Source organism: Salmo trutta, chromosome 35, assembly GCF_901001165.1.
Source record: "Salmo trutta chromosome 35, fSalTru1.1, whole genome shotgun sequence".
NCBI classification, from domain to species: Eukaryota; Metazoa; Chordata; class Actinopteri; order Salmoniformes; family Salmonidae; genus Salmo; species Salmo trutta.
Genome location: NC_042991.1, coordinates 41,477,823 through 41,496,639, shown reverse-complemented (window position 1 = coordinate 41,496,639; position 18,817 = coordinate 41,477,823). Strand labels below are relative to the sequence as shown.

Below are 18,817 nucleotides of genomic sequence, written 5' to 3'. Positions count from 1 at the left end.
CGGACTATAATAAATACTGGCTTTATTGTGATGGTGTATATTACGTTTATTTATTAGACTTTTAAATGTAGATGTCCCGAAGGTTTTTATGCAGCTTGTATGTGGTGGCCTGATGATGCTAAAAGTATTTATGTTAATTACCGGTTAATTAACCGTGAGACCGACAGTCTTTTTGCGTGACGATAACCGGTGGACGAAACGTCATGACCGCCAGGTAGGACTGCGTGTGATCACCTTTTACAAACAGACATTTTGAAATATCAACATTTAATTAGGTTTCATTCAAATGATACAAGCTGTCTAATCCCTCTCCGAACTGGACAACAGGGTTAAAGACACCAACAAAAATAGCCTGGGTACCAGTCTGTTTGTGTCATCACGCCACTCCTTGCCTCTCAGTCATACCAAGGAGATGACGCGATGGCACAAACCAATCCGAGACCAGGTTAACAGCAACCTCTGTACCTTCAGCTGGACAACAATATCTGGCCTATAATACATCAACCATTGTCAAGAAATACACTCTGATATCAACTTCCATCAAACTGTATGACACCACTGGTTGTACACTAAACTACACAGATGTCTCTCTCTCTCTCTCACACACACACACACACACACACACACACACACACACACACACACACACACACACACACACCAACACACAGGTAAACCCCACAGATCTCTCTCTCTCACACACACACACACACACACACCCCCACACCAACACACAGGTAAACCCCACAGATCTCTCTCTCTCACACACACACACACACACACACACACACACACACACACACACACACACACACACACACACACACACACACACACACCACACACACACCCACACACCCCCACACCACACACACACCCCCACACCAACCCACCCACCCACACACAGGTAAACCCCACAGAAAGGCACCAGATATTGCTAATGATGAGGACTGTCTTCCATACAGACACAACCTTCAATCAGCTCTCTCTCTCTCTCTCTCTCTCTCTCTCTGGATAGAGCCACCACACACTTCACTATGATACACACCCTACCCATTTGGTGTTGTGTACACACCCTACCCATTTGGTGTTGTGTACACACCCTACCCATTTGGTGTTGTACACACTCCCTACCCATTTGGTGTTGTGGCACACACACATGCAAACATGAACACACATTGAGACGGCCAGAGAGACGGTCAGAGAGACGGTCAGAGAGACGGTCAGAGAGAACAGTCAGAGAGACGGTCAGAGAGAACAGGCAGAGAGAACAGCCAGAGAGAACAGTCAGAGAGAACAGTCAGAGAGAACAGGCAGAGAGACGGCCAGAGAGAACAGTCAGTGAGAACAGGCAGAGAGAACAGTCAGAGAGAACAGTCAGAGAGACGGTCAAAGAGAACAGTCAGAGAGAACAGCCAGAGAGAACAGTCAGAGAACGGTCAGAGAGAACAGTCAGAGAGAACGGTCAGAGAGACGGCCAGAGAGACGGTCAGAGAGACGGTCAGAGAAAACAGTCAGAGAGACGGTCAGAGAAAACAGTCAGAGAGAACGGTCAGAGAGACAGCCAGAGAGACGGTCAGAGAGAACAGTCAGAGAGACGGTCAGAGAAAACAGTCAGAGAGAACGGTCAGAGAGACAGCCAGAGAGACGGTCAGAGAGAACAGGCAGAGAGAACAGGCAGAGAGACGGTCAGAGAGAACACAGGAAGCTTTAACAGCGTGTGTGTGTGTGTGTGTGTGTGTGTCCATGGTCATGTGGTTGTGTGTTCAGGAGACGGTCCAAAGTCAAAACCCCACAGGAAACTAGTCATCCAAGGACCAGTGAGAGAGGAGCTTCAGGCTGATCTATGGCGAGGAGGGGTGAGTGTGGACACAGGGACGGGGACAGGCCAGGAGCAACCATCACCCGCCCCCTGCCCTACAACAGGAAGTAGTCAGACCAACCAATCTTCTCCTCTGGTCTGGAAGTGGGGGGGTTGTCTTTGTTACCAGCCCAAAGTAAATGCATGGTTGTCGTGGTTACCAGGGAGCGGTTGTCGTGGTAACCATCCCATAATAACGGCGGTGCGGTTGGTTGTCGTGGTTACCAGCCGATGAGGTTGGCCTTGGCCTTGTCTGTGAGCTTGCGGACACGCCCCTTGGAGGAAGTGCCAAAGGTGAGGGAGGAGTCTTCCACCAGGAGTTGTCTCTGCTCCTCCTCCTCTGAGTCCTCCTCCGTGTAGTACGCCGTCCGTCGCCCCCGGTTACGCGTACGCATCGATCCTGCTGACCCCTCCCCTTCCTGTTCCGCCTCTTCATCGTCGTTCTCGTCCTGTGGCGATTCCCTCACGCTCTGTGATTGTTGCAGAGACTGGGCAGGGGGAGTCATCTCGTCGTTGATTCGCCGGCTGCTCCTCCTCAAAGGGGAAGGGGAGGGGTCGGGGCTGGAAGGGGGAGGGGCTATCTCTGTCCTGACCAGTCTTGGCCTACCGCGGCGCCGCGGCGTTCCTGGAAGTCCGGCCCCCGACAGCACAGACGCTTCCTGGGCGGAGGAAGTCCCGCCCTCGTCGCCTGTGGATTGGTTGAGCTTGTCCTCTGGGGTGGAGCTTCGCCGGAGGCCCCTCCTCCTCATGGCCTCTAGTTCTTGTTTGGACTTCCTGCCTCTCTTCCTGCCGGGAGGGCGACCCTTGGGGGCGGGGCTAGGACTGGGTTCAGGGGTCACTGCTCTGGGTCTCCGTCCCCTCCGACCTGCAGACACGCCCACTGGCTCCTGACTACTGTGGCCATTCAGGTGGACAGTAGCCTGAGGGGAGGGGCTACGAGGGGAGGCTGGGGGACGGACAGGGCGAATGTCAGTTCAATCAACCAATCAGTCGAATGTGTACTATTCACCTGCAGTGTTGTATGTTGTAGAGGGTAAAGGGGTATGTCATGTCTGTTGTAAAGGGTAAAGGGGTATGTCATGTCTGTTGTAAAGGGTAAAGGGGGTATGTCATGTCTGTTGTAAAGAGTAAAGGGGTATGTCATGTCTGTTGTAAAGGGTAAAGGGGGTATGTCATGTCTGTTGTAAAGAGTAAAGGGGTATGTCATGTCTGTTGTAAAGGGGTATGTCATGTCTGTTGTAAAGGGTAAAGGGGTATGTCATGTCTGTTGTAAAGGATGAGGGGGTATGTCATGTCTGTTGTAAAGGGGTATGTCATGTCTGTTGTAAATGGTAAAGGGATATGTCATGTCTGTTGTAAAGAGTAAAGGGGTATGTCATCTCTGTTGTAAAGGGCTATGTCATGTCTGTTGTAAAGGGGTATGTCATGTCTGTTTTAAAGGGGTATGTCATGTCTGTTTTAAAGGGTAAAGGGGTATGTCATGTCTGTTGTAAAGGGGTATGTCATGTCTGTTGTAAAGGGTAAAGGGGTATGTCATGTCTCTTGTAAAGGGTAAAGGGGGTATGTCATGTCTGTTGTAAAGAGTAAAGGGGTATGTCATGTCTGTTGTAAAGGGTAAAGGGGGTATGTCATGTCTGTTGTAAAGGGGTATGTCATGTCTGTTGTAAAGGGTAAAGGGGTATGTCATGTCTGTTGTAAAGGGTGAGGGGGTATGTCATGTCTGTTGTAAAGGGATATGTCATGTCTGTTGTAAAGGGGTATGTCATGTCTGTTGTAAAGGGGTATGTCATGTCTGTTGTAAAGGGGTATGTCATGTCTGTTGTAAAGGGTAAAGGGGTATGTCATGTCTGTTGTAAAGGGTGAGGGGGTATGTCATGTCTGTTGTAAAGGGGTATGTCATGTCTGTTGTCAAGGGTAAAGGGGTATGTCATGTCTGTTGTAAAGAGTAAAGGGGTATGTCATCTCTGTTGTAAAGGGGTATGTCATGTCTGTTGTAAAGGGGTATGTCATGTCTATTGTAAAGGGGTATGTCATGTCTGTTTTAAAGGGGTATGTCATGTCTGTTTTAAAGGGTAAGGGGGTATGTCATGTCTGTTGTAAAGAGTAAAGGGGTATGTCATGTCTGTTGTAAAGGGGTATGTCATGTCTGTTGTAAAGGGTAAAGGGGTATGTCATGTCTGTTGTAAAGGATGAGGGGGTATGTCATGTCTGTTGTAAAGGGGTATGTCATGTCTGTTGTAAATGGTAAAGGGATATGTCATGTCTGTTGTAAAGAGTAAAGGGGTATGTCATCTCTGTTGTAAAGGGCTATGTCATGTCTGTTGTAAAGGGGTATGTCATGTCTGTTTTAAAGGGGTATGTCATGTCTGTTTTAAAGGGTAAAGGGGTATGTCATGTCTGTTGTAAAGGGGTATGTCATGTCTGTTGTAAAGGGTAAAGGGGTATGTCATGTCTCTTGTAAAGGGTAAAGGGGGTATGTCATGTCTGTTGTAAAGAGTAAAGGGGTATGTCATGTCTGTTGTAAAGGGTAAAGGGGGTATGTCATGTCTGTTGTAAAGGGGTATGTCATGTCTGTTGTAAAGGGTAAAGGGGTATGTCATGTCTGTTGTAAAGGGTGAGGGGGTATGTCATGTCTGTTGTAAAGGGATATGTCATGTCTGTTGTAAAGGGGTATGTCATGTCTGTTGTAAAGGGGTATGTCATGTCTGTTGTAAAGGGGTATGTCATGTCTGTTGTAAAGGGTAAAGGGGTATGTCATGTCTGTTGTAAAGGGTGAGGGGGTATGTCATGTCTGTTGTAAAGGGGTATGTCATGTCTGTTGTCAAGGGTAAAGGGGTATGTCATGTCTGTTGTAAAGAGTAAAGGGGTATGTCATCTCTGTTGTAAAGGGGTATGTCATGTCTGTTGTAAAGGGGTATGTCATGTCTATTGTAAAGGGGTATGTCATGTCTGTTTTAAAGGGGTATGTCATGTCTGTTTTAAAGGGTAAGGGGGTATGTCATGTCTGTTGTAAAGGGTAAAGGGGTATGTCATGTCTGTTGTAAAGGGGTATGTCATGTCTGTTTTAAAGGGTAAGGGGGTATGTCATGTCTGTTGTAAAGGGGTATGTCATGTCTGTTTTAAAGGGTAAAGGGGTATGTCATGTCTGTTGTAAAGGGGTATGTCATGTCTGTTGTAAAGGGTAAGGGGGTATGTCATGTCTGTTGTAAAGGGGTATGTAATGTCTGTTTTAAAAGGTAAAGGGGTATGTCATGTCTATTGTAAAGGGTAAAGGGGTATGTCATGTCTGTTTTAAAGGGTAAGGGGGTATGTCATGTCTGTTGTAAAGGGGTATGTCATGTCTGTTTTAAAGGGTAAGGGGGTATGTCATGTCTGTTGTAAAGGGGTATGTCATGTCTGTTTTAAAGGGTAAGGGGGTATGTCCTGTCTGTTGTAAAGAGTAAGGCAGTATGTCATCCCTGTTGTAAAGGGTAAAGGGTTATGTCATGTCTGTTGTAAAGTGTAAGGCAGTATGTCATCCCTGTTGTAAAGGGGTATGTCATGTCTGTTGTAAAGAGTAAGGCAGTATGTCATCCCTGTTGTAAAGGGTAAAGGGGTATGTCATGTCTGTTGTAAAGAGTAAGGCAGTATGTCATCCCTGTTGTAAAGGGTAAAGGGGTATGTCATGTCTGTTGTAAAGGGTAAAGGGGTATGTCATGTCTGTTGTAAAGGGTAAAGGGGTATGCCATCCCTGTTGTAAAGGGGTATGTCATGTCTGTTGTAAAGAGTAAGGCAGTATGTCATGTCTGTTGTAAAGGGTAAAGGGGTATGTCATGTCTGTTGTAAAGGGTAAGGGGGTATGTCATGTCTGTTGTAAAGGGTAAAGGGGTATGTCATGTCTGTTGTAAAGGGTAAGGGGGTATGTCATGTCTGTTGTAAAGGGTAAAGGGGTATGTCATGTCTGTTGTAAAGGGTAAAGGGGTATGTCATGTCTGTTGTAAAGGGGTATGTCATGTCTGTTGTAAAGGGTAAGGGGGTATGTCATGTCTGTTTTAAAGGGTAAGGGGGTATGTCATGTCTGTTGTAAAGGGTAAGGGGGTATGTCATGTCTGTTGTAAAGGGTAAGGGGGTATGTCATGTCTGTTGTAAAGGGTAAGGGGGTATGTCATGTCTGTTGTAAAGGGTGTCGGTGTCTTTCTGTAGGTGTGTGTGTGTGTCTGTAGGTGTAGGTGTGTCTGTCTATAGGTGTAGTTGTGTGTGTGTGTGTGTGTGTGTGTACTCCTCACCTGCAGTGCTGTGCATGTCTGCTGTGGAGGGTGTGTGTGTCCTGGCGCTGCGTGTGCGTCCGGGGGTCTGTTGTTCTGCCTTCCCATTGAGGAGAGGGAGGGTCTGTCTCAAGGAGGGGGGGCGCTGTGGGGCTGCAGCCGTGGGTGGGGCCAAGGAATCTAGTCTGGATACACCCCTCGATGACACACGCTTCTTCCTCTCTGGGCTAAAGGAGGGAGATAAAACGTTAAAATCACAAAGACCAATCACAAGGCTCTAACACACCGATGCTAGGTCAGGTTAACCAATCACAAGGCTCTAACACACAGATGCTAGGTCAGATTAACCAATCACAAGGCTCTAACACACCGATGCTAGGTCAGATTAACCAATCACAAGGCTCTAACACACCGATGCTAGGTCAGATTAACCAATCACAAGGCTCTAACACATCGATGCTAGGTCAGATTAACCAATCACAAGGCTCTAACACACCGATGCTAGGTCAGATTAACCAATCACAAGGCTCTAACCCACCGATGCTAGGCAGATTAACCAATCACAAGGCTCTAACACACCGATGCTAGGTCAGATTAACCAATCACAAGGCTCTAACACACCGATGCTAGGTCTGGTTAACCAATCACAAGGCTCTAACACACCGATGCCAGGTCAGATTAACCAATCACAAGGCTCACACTCCGATGCTAGGTCAGATTAACCAATCACAAGGCTCTAACACACCGATGCTAGGTCAGGTTAACCAATCATAAGGCTCTAACACACCGATGCTAGGTCAGATTAACCAATCACAAGGCTCTAACACACCGATGCTAGGTCAGATTAACCAATCACAAGGATCTAACACACCGATGCTAGGTCAGATTAACCAATCACAAGGCTCACACTCCGATGCTAGGTCAGATTAACCAATCACAAGGCTCACACTCCGATGCTAGGTCAGATTAACCAATCACAAGGCTCTAACACACCGATGCTAGGTCAGATTAACCAATCACAAGGCTCTAACACACCGATGCCAGGTCAGATTAACCAATCACAAGGCTCACACTCCGATGCTAGGTCAGATTAACCAATCACAAGGCTCTAACACACCGATACTAGGTCAGGTTAACCAATCATAAGGCTCTAACACACCGATGCTAGGTCAGATTAACCAACCACAAGGCTCTAACACACCGATGCTAGGTCAGATTAACCAATCACAAGGCTCTAACACACCAATGCCAGGTCAGATTAACCAATCACAAGGCTCTAACACACCGATGATAGAGCCTTGTGATTGGTTAATCTGACCTATCATCGGTGTGTTAGAGCCTTGTGATTGGTTAATCTGACCTGGCATCGGTGTGTTAGAGCCTTGTGATTGGTTAATCTGACCTAGCATCGGTGTGTTAGAGCCTTGTGATTGGTTAATCTGACCTAACACACCGATGCTAGGTCAGATTAACCAATCACAAGGCTCTAACACACCGATGCCAGGTCAGATTAACCAATCACAAGGCTCTAACACACCGATGCTAGGTCAGATTAACCAATCACAAGGCTCTAACACACCGATGCTAGGTCAGATTAACCAATCACAAGGCTCTAACACACCGATGCTAGGTCAGATTAACCAATCACAAGGTTCTAACACACCGATGCTAGGTCAGATTAACCAATCACAAGGCTCTAACACACTGATGCTAGGTCAGATTAACCAATCAGATACCTTGAGGCAGCGCTGCTGGAAGGAGAGTCACTCCTCCTCCTCTTCATAGCTTGTCTGGTCTGTCTGTCGGTTTGTCTGGCCACCACATGTCTTGTCTGTCTGTCGGTTTGTCTTTCAGCCATGTGTCTTGTCTGTCTGTCTGTTTGTCTGGCCGCCACGTGTCTTGTCTGTCTGTCATTTTGTCTGTCCGCCACGTGTCTGGTCTGTCTGTCAGTTTGTCTGTCCACCACGTGTCTTGTCTGTCTGTCGGTTTGTCTTTCCACCACGTGTCTTGTCTGTCTGTCGGTTTGTCTGTCCACCACGTGTCTGGTCTGTCTGTCCGTTTGTCTGTCCACCACGTGTCTGGTCTGTCTGTCGGTTTGTCTGTCCGCCACATGTCTGGTCTGTCTGTCTGCTCTATGTCTCGTCTTTCTGTCCTTCTGTCCATGGATGGCTTTGTAGTCAGCCAGGATGGAGTTGACATGTTCTTCAAACAACGCAGACAGACGCAGACTCATACTGTAGATCTACACAGGAATAAGAGTGTATTACCATGTTAATAACATGAATAGGGGTGTATCACGGTATGAACATCAATTTGAGTGTATTACCTTGTTATGAACATGAATAGGAGTGTATTAACATGTTATGAAAATGATAAGGATAGTGTCAATGTCTTATAATTATTGATAAGAGCATACCGTAAATTCCGGACTATAAACCGCAACTTTTTTTCCCAGGCTTTGAACCTCGCGGCTTAAACAATGACGAGGCTAATATATGGATTTTTCCCGCTTTCAAATTTTTTTCTCCAAATAAACACATTCTGTGACGTGCTCAGTTTTTTGGTGGCATGAAGCTTTCATTAGACCAATGAAATTGCCGAACGGGTTAAGGTCAAAGAACTTTTTTGTTTACTGTTTAGATTAAATCGAGCGCTCTCAAACTTCCCATCATTCTGATTACGGTAGTCATTTTGTCACCCTCATCATGCCAAAGACACGGAGAAATGCATATGATGCAGCTTTCAAGTTGAAGGCGATTGATCTGGCTGTTGGAAAAGGAAATAGAGCTGCTGCACGGGAGCTTGGTCTTAATGAGTCGATGATGAGACGTTGGAAACAGCAGCGTGAGGAATTGACTCAGTGCAAAAAGACAACTAAAGCTTACTGCTAATTTTTCCTTTTTTGTTACAAGCAGTGTTTCGTTAAAGCCTATTTATTTTTGTTACAAGCCGTGTTTCGTTAAAGCCTGTGTAAAGTTCATTTGTTTCAATGTACCGGTAGGCACCTGCGGCTTATAGACATGTGCGGCTTATTTATGTTCAAAATAAATTTTAAAAAAATTATTCAGTGGGTGTGGCTTATATTCAGGTGCGCTTAATAGTCCGGAAATTACGGTATATACATGCTAAAAGCATTTGCAATAGGGTTTTAACACGTTACAAATATGAACAGGAGTGTAATACCATGTTATAAACATGAACAGGAGTGTAATAACATGTTATAAACATGAACAGGAGTGTATTAATGTGTTATAAATATGAATAGTGAGTATTAATTCTTTATAAATATGAATAGTGAGTATTAATTCTTAATAAATATGAATAGTAAGTGTAATAATGTTTTATAAACATGAACAGGAGTATATTAATGTGTTATAAATATGAATAGTAAGTGTAATAACATGTTATAAATATGAATAGTAAGTGTAATAACATGTTATAAATATGAATAGTACCTATTAACGTGTTATAAATATGATCAGGAGTGTATTAATGTGTTATAAATATGAATAGTTAGTGTAATAACATGTTATAAATATGAATAGTACCTATTAATGTGTTATAAATATGAATAGTACCTATTAAGGTGTTATAAATATGAAGAGTACCTATTAAGGTGTTTGGGATAGGGGGCAGTATTTTCACGGCCGGATAAAAAACGTACCCGATTTAATCTGGTTACTACTCCTGCCCAGAAACTAGAATATGCATATAATTAGTAGATTTGGATAGAAAACACTCTGAAGTTTCTAAAACTGTTTGAATGGTGTCTGTGAGTATAACAGAACTCATCTGGCAGGCCAAAACCTGAGAAGATTCTATACAGGAAGTGCCCTGTCTGACAATTTGTTCTCCTTCTAGGGCATCTCTATCAAAAATACAGCATCTCTGCTGTAACGTGACATTTTCTAAGACTTTCATTGGCTCTCAGAAGGCGCCAGAAAGTGGAATGAGAGCTTTCCAGTCTCTGGGCGAAAAACAGCAGGAGTTTTTGTGAGTGGTCCTGCTGAGAACAATGACACTGGAGTGCGCGTGCACAAGACGACTCCATTTTTTTCTTTCAGTGTTTGAATATTATCGCTATTTTACGAGAAAAATAGCATAAAAATGTATTTTAAACAGTGTTTGACATGCTTCGAAGTACGGTAATGGAATATTTTGATTTTTTTTGTCACGAAATGCGCCGGCGCGTCACCCTTTGGATAGTGACTTGAACGCACGAACAAAACGGAGCAATTTGGATATAACTATGGATTATTTCGAACCAAAACAACATTTGTTGTTGAAGTAGAAGTCCTGGGAGTGCATTCTGACAAAGAACAGCAAAAGTAATCCAATTTTTCTTATAGTAAATCTGAGTTTGGTGAGGGCCAAATTTGGTGGGTGTCAAATTAGCTAGCCATGATGGCCGGGCTATGTACTCAGAATATTGCAAAATGTGCTTTCACTGAAAAGCTATTTTACAATCTGACACCGCGATTGCATAAAGGAGTTCTGTATCTATAATTCTTAAAATAATTGTTTTGTTTTTTGTCAACGTTTATCGTGAGTAATTTAGTAAATTCACCGGACGTTTGTGGTGGGTATGCTAGTTCTGAACATCACATGCTAATGTAAAAAGCTGTTTTTTTATATAAATATGAACTTGATTGAACAAAACATGCATGTATTGTATAACATAATGTCCTAGGAGTGTCATCTGATGAAGATCATCAAAGGTTAGTGCTGCATTTAGCTGTAGTTTTGGTTTTTGTGACATATATGCTTGCTTTGAAAATGGCTGTGTGATTATTTTTGGGAGGGTACTCTCCTGACATAAGCTAATGTTTTGCTTTCGTTGTAAAGCCTTTTTGAAATCGGACAATGTGGTTAGATAAAGGAGAGTCTTGTCTTTAAAATGGTGTAAAATAGTCATATGTTTGAGAAATTGAAGTTTTTGCATTTTTGAGGTATTTGTATTTCGTGCCACGCTCTACCATTGGATATTGGTGAGGCGTTCCGCTAGCGGAACATCTGTCCCTAACAGGTTTTAATGTGTTATAAATATGAATAGTACCTATTAATGTGTTATAAATATGAATAGTACCTATTAACGTGTTATAAATATGAACAGGAGTGTATTAATGTGTTATAAATATGAATAGTTAGTGTAATAACATGTTATAAATATGAATAGTACCTATTAACGTGTTATAAATATGAACAGGAGTGTATTAATGTGTTATAAATATGAATAGTTAGTGTAATAACATGTTATAAATATGAATAGTACCTATTAATGTGTTATAAATATGAATAGTACCTATTAACGTGTTATAAATATGAATAGTACCTATTAACGTGTTATAAATATGAATAGTACCTATTAATGTGTTATAAATATGAATAGTACCTATTAATGTGTTATAAATATGAATAGTACCTATTAACGTGTTATAAATATGAATAGTACCTATTAACGTGTTATAAATATGAATAGTACCTATTAATGTGTTATAAATATGAATAGTACCTATTAATGTGTTATAAATATGAATAGTACCTATTAATGTGTTATAAATATGAACAGTAACTGTATTAACGCGTCTCACCCGGGACTTCTTGCTGGGTGTGTAAGCTTTAGAGTTGCTGAAGATAAGCCGCACGTCCTGGCAGAGCTCCAGAGGAGAGGCATACTCCCCCGATCTTAGCATCCCTCTTACCGTCCCAAAGTCCATGGGGGTGTCCACGATGTCCAGATAGTCCTGAGGGACAGGTGGACAGACAGGTTAGAGACAGACAGGTTATACAGACAGACAGGTTATACAGACAGCCAGGTTAGAGACAGAGAGGTTAGAGACAGACAGACAGGCTAGAGACAGACAGGTTATACAGACAGACAGGTTATACAGACAGACAGAAAGGTTAGAGAAAGACAGACATGTTAGAGACAGACAGGTTAGAGACAGACATACAGGTTAGAGACAGACAGGTTATACAGACAGACATGTTAGAGACAGACAGACAGGTTATACAGACAGACAGAAAGGTTAGAGACAGACAGGATAGAGAGAGAGGTAGATTGTCAGACCAGATTGTACAGACAGACAGACCGCTTGAGAGACAGAGATGGACAGACAGACAAGTTGTAAGTGGGCAAACGTACAAAATCAGCAGGGGATCAAATACTTCCCCCCCCCACTGTATGTAAAGAGGTGAGACATGTATTTAAAGACGTCAGACAGGTATGTAAAGAGGTGAGACAGGTATTTTAAAGTGGTGAGACAGGTATGTAAAGAGGTGAGACAGGTATTTTAAAGTGGTGAGACAGTTGAGTAAAGAGGTGAGACAGGTATTTACGGGGTACTGTTCCAGGTCGACAGGTTGTCTGAAGGGTTCTGAGTCTTCACACTGGAAGAGCAGGTCTATCAGCTCCTTGCTGCGCCCCCGCCAGGCCTGGGGGTCTAAGGGCCGGCCTCGCCTTACACCACCACCTCCACGCTGCAGCTGCTGCAGACCGACAGCACCACCCTAACACACATCACATCATCAGCATCATATTTATTAGCATCTCCAATTAGCTGAGGATAACTCTTCCTGGGGTCCAAAAACAGGAAACAACAGATAAAATACATAATATATACTACCGTTCAAAAGTTTGGGGTCACTTAGAAATGTCCTTGTTTTTCATGAAAACATACATGAAATGAGTTGCAAAATGAATAGGACATATAGTCAAGATGTTGAAAACGGGGGCCTCCCGGGTGGTGCAGTGGTCTAAGGTACTGCATCGCAGTGCTAGCTGTGCCACCAGAGATTCGAGCCCAGGCTCTGTCGCAGCCGGCTGCGACCGGGAGGTCCATGGGACAACGCAAAATTGGCCCAGCGTCGTCCAGGTTAGGGGAGGGTTTGGCCGGCAGGGATATCCTTGTCTCATCGCGCTCTAGCGACTCCTGTGGCGGGCCGGGTGCAGTGCACGCTGACCAGGTCGGCAGGTGTACGGTGTTTCCTCTGAGACGTTGATGCGACTGGCTTCCCGGGTTAAGTGGACGTTGTGTCAAGAAGCACAACCCTTGGTTGGGGTTGTGTTTCGGAGGACGCACGACTCTCGACCTTCGCCTCTCCCGAGTCCGTACGGGAGTTGCAGCGATGAGACAAGACTGTAACTACCAATTGGAAACCACGAAATTGGGGAGAAAAAAGGGCTAAAAAAATAAAAAATGTAAATAAGATGTTGAAAAAGTTATAAATAATGATTTTTTTTATTGAAATAATAATTGTGTCCTTCAAACTTTGGTTAAGTCAAAGAATCCTCCATTTGCAGCAATTACATTCTACTTGTCAAGATTTCACCCCATGCTTCCTGAAGCACCTCCCACAAACTGGATTGGCTTGATGGGCACTTCTTACGTACCATACGGTCAAGCTGCTCCCACAACAGCTCAATAGGGTTGAGATCCGGTGACTGTGCTGGCCACTCCATTATAGACAGAATACCAGCTGACTGCTTCTTCCCTAAATAGTTCTTGCATAGTTTGGAGCTGTGCTTTGGGTCATTGTCCTGTTGTAACCCTAACCCTAACCCAGCATCAGCACAATAACTGCTTGTTGGGAGCTTCATGAAATGGGTTTCCATGGCCGAGCAGCTGCACACAAGCCTAAGATCAGCATGCGCAATGCCAAGCGTCGGCTGGAGTGGTGTAAAGCTCGCCGACATTGGACTCTGGAGCAGTGGAAATGCATTCTCTGTAGTGATGAATCACGCTTCACCATCTGGCAGTCTGACGGACAAATCTGGGTTTGGCGGATGCCAGGAGAACACTACCTCCCACAATGCATAGTGCCAACTGTAAAGTTTGGTGGAGGAGGAATAATGGTCTGGGGCTGTTTTTCATGGTTCAGGCCCCTTAGTTCCAACGAAGGGAAATCTTAACGCTACAGCATACAATGACATTCTAGACGATTCTGTGCCTCCAACATTGTGGCAACAGTTTGGGGAAAGACCTTTCCTGTTTCAGCATGACAATACCCCCGTGCACAAAGTGAGGTGGTTTTTCAAGATCGGTGTGGAAGAACTTGAATGGCCTGCACAGAGCCCTGACCTCAACCCCATCGAACACCTTTGGGATGAATTGGAACGCCGACTGAGAGCATGGCCTAATCTCCCAACATCAATGCCCGACCTCACTAACGCTCTTGTGGCTGAATCGAAGCAAGTCCCTGCAGCAATGTTCCAACATCTAGTGGAAAGCCTTCCCAGAAGAGTGGAGGCTGTTATAGCAGCAAAGGGGGACCAACTCCTTATTAATGACCATGATTTTGTTGGAATGAGATGTTTGATGAGCTGGTGTCCACATACTTTTGGTCATGTAGTGTATTTCTGGGCAGTGGAATGACCTTTGCCTCCCTCCAGCCCTGAGGGCCCACTCCTAGGCTTATATTGAAGATGTGGCAAACAGTTTATTAAGGTTTTCGGTTCCAGGTGGTTTGTCCTTATTTACAGATAGCAATAATTGTTTCACCTCTTCCACAAACTTTGTGGAATTCAAAGCTACAGTCTTTCATTATTTGGTTCATTGTGCATGAAAATGAAGTCTCAGCATTTGTTGTTTGCATGTCATGCCTAAGTTGGTAACACTTTACTTGACACCCAGCATCATAACAAGTTATGACATGGTCATAACCATGTCATAATATGTTATAACAGCGAACATAAACTTGCCATAACCTGTTATAATATGGTCATAACACTGTCATGAAGAATATATTTAAACCTGTTGTGACATACAGTATATTGCAATATTTTATGGCTGGTTATGACACCGACATAAGAGTGTCAAAACCAATAAAAATTACCACACAAGGCAAAACATTCCATTACACCATAGTCTACCTGTCAACAGTATGTTTATATTATATATCTATTTTTTTAATTAACCACGTTAAATTATCATTGTAGTTGAGCACATATTGATGTCAGACATGCACCTACCGCAATGCTCTGTTGCTGATTTCAGGAGTAGGAAAAAAAAATATTTGGATATATGTGGTTTTTGATACTCTTATGTAGGTGTCATAACCAGCCATAAAATAACACTATATACGGGTCATGACAGGTTATGACACACTATGACATGGTTATGACATATTATGACATGGTTATGACATATTATGACATGGTTATGACATATTATGACATGGTTATGACATATTATGACATGTTAAAACACTATGACATGGTTATGACATATGACATGGTTATGACATATTATGACATGTTAAGACATTACGACATGGTTATGACATATGACATGGTTATGACATATGACATGGTTATGACATATTATGACATGTTAAAACACTATGACATGGTTATGACATATGACATGGTTATGACATATTATGACATGTTAAGACATTATGACATGGTTATGACATATGACATGGTTATGACATATTATGACATGGTTATGACACTGTTAAAGTGTTACCTCTAAATGAGTGAATCTAGTCAAAGTAGTTGCCAACAGAAAAGGGTTTTGTTATGAATGAGCCATCAGCCTCAATGAAGGACGGAGCCGAGTTAACTTTTCTGCCTAGAACTTCAGAGCTTTTTACTTTCATTTTTTATTTATCATATATCTTCGTTTCATAGTAGTTTCTTTTCCTTTTTGCTCAATTTAGTTACGTGATTTCTCAATGTACTGTATGTTTGTAAATCTGCTGTGTTGCCAGACTTATTCCTTTAGCCTCATCCCTCTCATCCATACAGTTTGTCATGTAATCATCTATCCGTAAGGATTTGGCAGTTTTAACACTCAGTTTCTTTATGGGTGCATGCCTGTCAGTAACCGGAAGAATACATTTCATAAATGAATCAATTTCATAAATGCTTAAAGTGCAGGATGTTCCTCATTAACATCATTCAACATTGGAATCCAATACAAAAACTTTTGTCTGATCTCTTACTGACTACTATAGGTCTAGTCTTTGGTTTTCCTAGATACGGCTACTATATTGTGATCACTACATCTGATGGATTTGGATACTGCTTTAGAGCAGATTTCTGCAGCATTAGTAAAGATGTGATCAATACATGTTGATGATTTCATTCCTGTAGTGTTTGTAACTACCCTGGTAGGTTGACTACAGTTGGAAGTTCTCTTGAGTGGGAAGCTTGATGATAGTCAATATTTATATCACCTAGAAAATAAACATCTCTGTTGATATCACATACATTATCAAGCATTTCCCTCACGTTATCCAGATACTGACTGTTAGCACTTGGTGGTCTATAGCAGCTTCCCACCAGAATGGGCTTTAGGTGAGGCAGATGAACCTGTAGCCATATTACTTCAACAGTATTTAACATGAGATCCTCTCTAATCTTTACAGGAATGTGGTTCTGAATATAAACAGCAACACCTCCACCATTGGCATTCCTGTCTCTTCTGAAGATGTTGAAAACATGGATTGCTGTGTCATCAAATGTATTATCTAAGTGAGTTTCAGAGACATGAATGTATATAGTATATCAATGTTTTCAGTTGCAAGTTAGCGATTTTATGAACCTTGTTAACTTTTTAAGGTATAGGGGGCAGTATTTTCGATTTCGGATGAAAAGCGTGCCTAGAGTAAACTGCCTAATACTCGGGCCCAGAGTCAAATATTTGCATATTATTAGTAGATTTGGATAGGAAATACTCTGAAGTTTCTAAAACTGTTTGAATAATGTCTGTGAGTATAACAGAACTCATATGGCAGGCAAAAACCTGAGAAAAATACAACCAGGAAATGAAAATCTGGTGCCTGTAGTTTTTTCAAGTCATTGCCAATCAAACACACAGTGAGTTAGGTTCATTTTGCACTTCCTAAGGCTTCCACTAGATGTCAACAGTCGTTAGAAAGTTGTTTGAGGCGTCTATGATGAACAGAGACAGAACAAGAAGGCTGGGAAGTTGGTGACCGAGGGAAGGACATCAGTTCAAAAACCTGAGAACAATCCAACCAGGAAGTCCTTGCCTATCTAACACACAGTGACTTAGGGTTCATTTTGCACTTCCTAAGGCTTCCACTAGATGTCAACAGTCTTTAGAACCTTGTTTCAGGCTTTTGCAGTGAACAGAGAGCGAACAAGAAGGCCGGGAAGTTGCAATAAAATGCTAATTAATTACTTAAATATCATACAATGTGATTTTCTGATTTTTGTTTTAGATTCCGTCTCTCACAGTTGAAGTGTACCTATGATAAAAATTACAGACCTCTACATGCTTTGGAAGTAGGAAAACCTGCAAAATCGGCAGTGTATCAAATACTTGTTCTCCCCACTGTAACTCAGGTTCAGGCTAATCAGAGACTCAGTGCTAACAGTATAACTCAGGTTCAGGCTAATCAGAGACTCAGAGCTAACAGTACTAATCAGAGCCTCAGTGCTAACAGTACTAATCAGAGCCTCAGAGCTAACAGTATAACTCAGGTTCAGGCTAATCAGAGCCTCAGAGCTAACAGTATAACTCAGGTTCAGGCTAATCAGAGCCTCAGAGCTAACAGTATAACTCAGGTTCAGGCTAATCAGAGCCTCAGTGCTAACAGTATAACTCAGGTTCAGGCTAATCAGAGACTCAGTGCTAACAGTATAACTCAGGTTCAGGCTAATCAGAGACTCAGTGCTAACAGTATAACTCAGGTTCAGGCTAATCAGTGCTAACAGTATAACTCAGGTTCAGGCTAATCAGAGCATCAGTGCTAACAGTATAACTCAGGTTCAGGCTAATCAGAGCCTCAGAGCTAACAGTATAACTCAGGTTCAGGCTAATCAGAGACTCAGAGCTAACAGTATAACTCAGGTTCAGGCTAATCAGAGACTCAGTGCTAACAGTATAACTCAGGTTCAGGCTAATCAGTGCTAACAGTATAACTCAGGTTCAGGCTAATCAGAGCATCAGTGCTAACAGTATAACTCAGGTTCAGGCTAATCAGAGCATCAGTGCTAACAGTATAACTCAGGTTCAGGCTAATCAGAGCCTCAGTGCTAACAGTATAACTCAGGTTCAGGCTAATCAGAGACTCAGTGCTAACAGTATAACTCAGGTTCAGGCTAATCAGAGACTCAGAGCTAACAGTACTAATCAGAGCCTCAGAGCTAACAGTATAACTCAGGTTCAGGCTAATCAGAGCCTCAGAGCTAACAGTATAACTCAGGTTCAGGCTAATCAGAGCCTCAGAGCTAACAGTATAACTCAGGTTCAGGCTAATCAGTGCTAACAGTATAACTCAGGTTCAGGCTAATCAGAGCCTCAGAGCTAACAGTATAACTCAGGTTCAGGCTAATCAGAGCCTCAGAGCTAACAGTATAACTCAGGTTCAGGCTAATCAGAGACTCAGTGCTAACAGTATAACTCAGGTTCAGGCTAATCAGTGCTAACAGTATAACTCAGGTTCAGGCTAATCAGAGCATCAGTGCTAACAGTATAACTCAGGTTCAGGCTAATCAGAGCATCAGTGCTAACAGTATAACTCAGGTTCAGGCTAATCAGAGCATCAGTGCTAACAGTATAACTCAGGTTCAGGCTAATCAGAGACTCAGTGCTAACAGTATAACTCAGGTTCAGGCTAATCAGAGACTCAGAGCTAACAGTACTAATCAGAGCCTCAGTGCTAACAGTACTAATCAGAGCCTCAGAGCTAACAGTATAACTCAGGTTCAGGCTAATCAGAGCCTCAGAGCTAACAG

General features: G+C 43.0%; 1 protein-coding gene across 1 annotated transcript in view; it reads right to left on the bottom strand.

The window, feature by feature from the left end:
• Positions 1-1,956: 1,956 nt before the first annotated feature.
• Positions 1,957-18,817, bottom strand: part of phip (PHIP subunit of CUL4-Ring ligase complex) — a 116,720-nt gene continuing 99,859 nt past the window's right edge. Inside the window, exons 36-40 of the mRNA XM_029734460.1 lie at positions 12,445-12,615; positions 11,697-11,849; positions 7,842-8,347; positions 6,127-6,332; positions 1,957-2,807 (exon numbers count right to left, since the gene is read on the bottom strand). Coding sequence (XP_029590320.1) covers positions 2,083-2,807; positions 6,127-6,332; positions 7,842-8,347; positions 11,697-11,849; positions 12,445-12,615 — 1,761 coding nt within the window. The 3' untranslated portion in view covers positions 1,957-2,082. The remainder of the gene's footprint in view (positions 2,808-6,126; positions 6,333-7,841; positions 8,348-11,696; positions 11,850-12,444; positions 12,616-18,817) is intronic.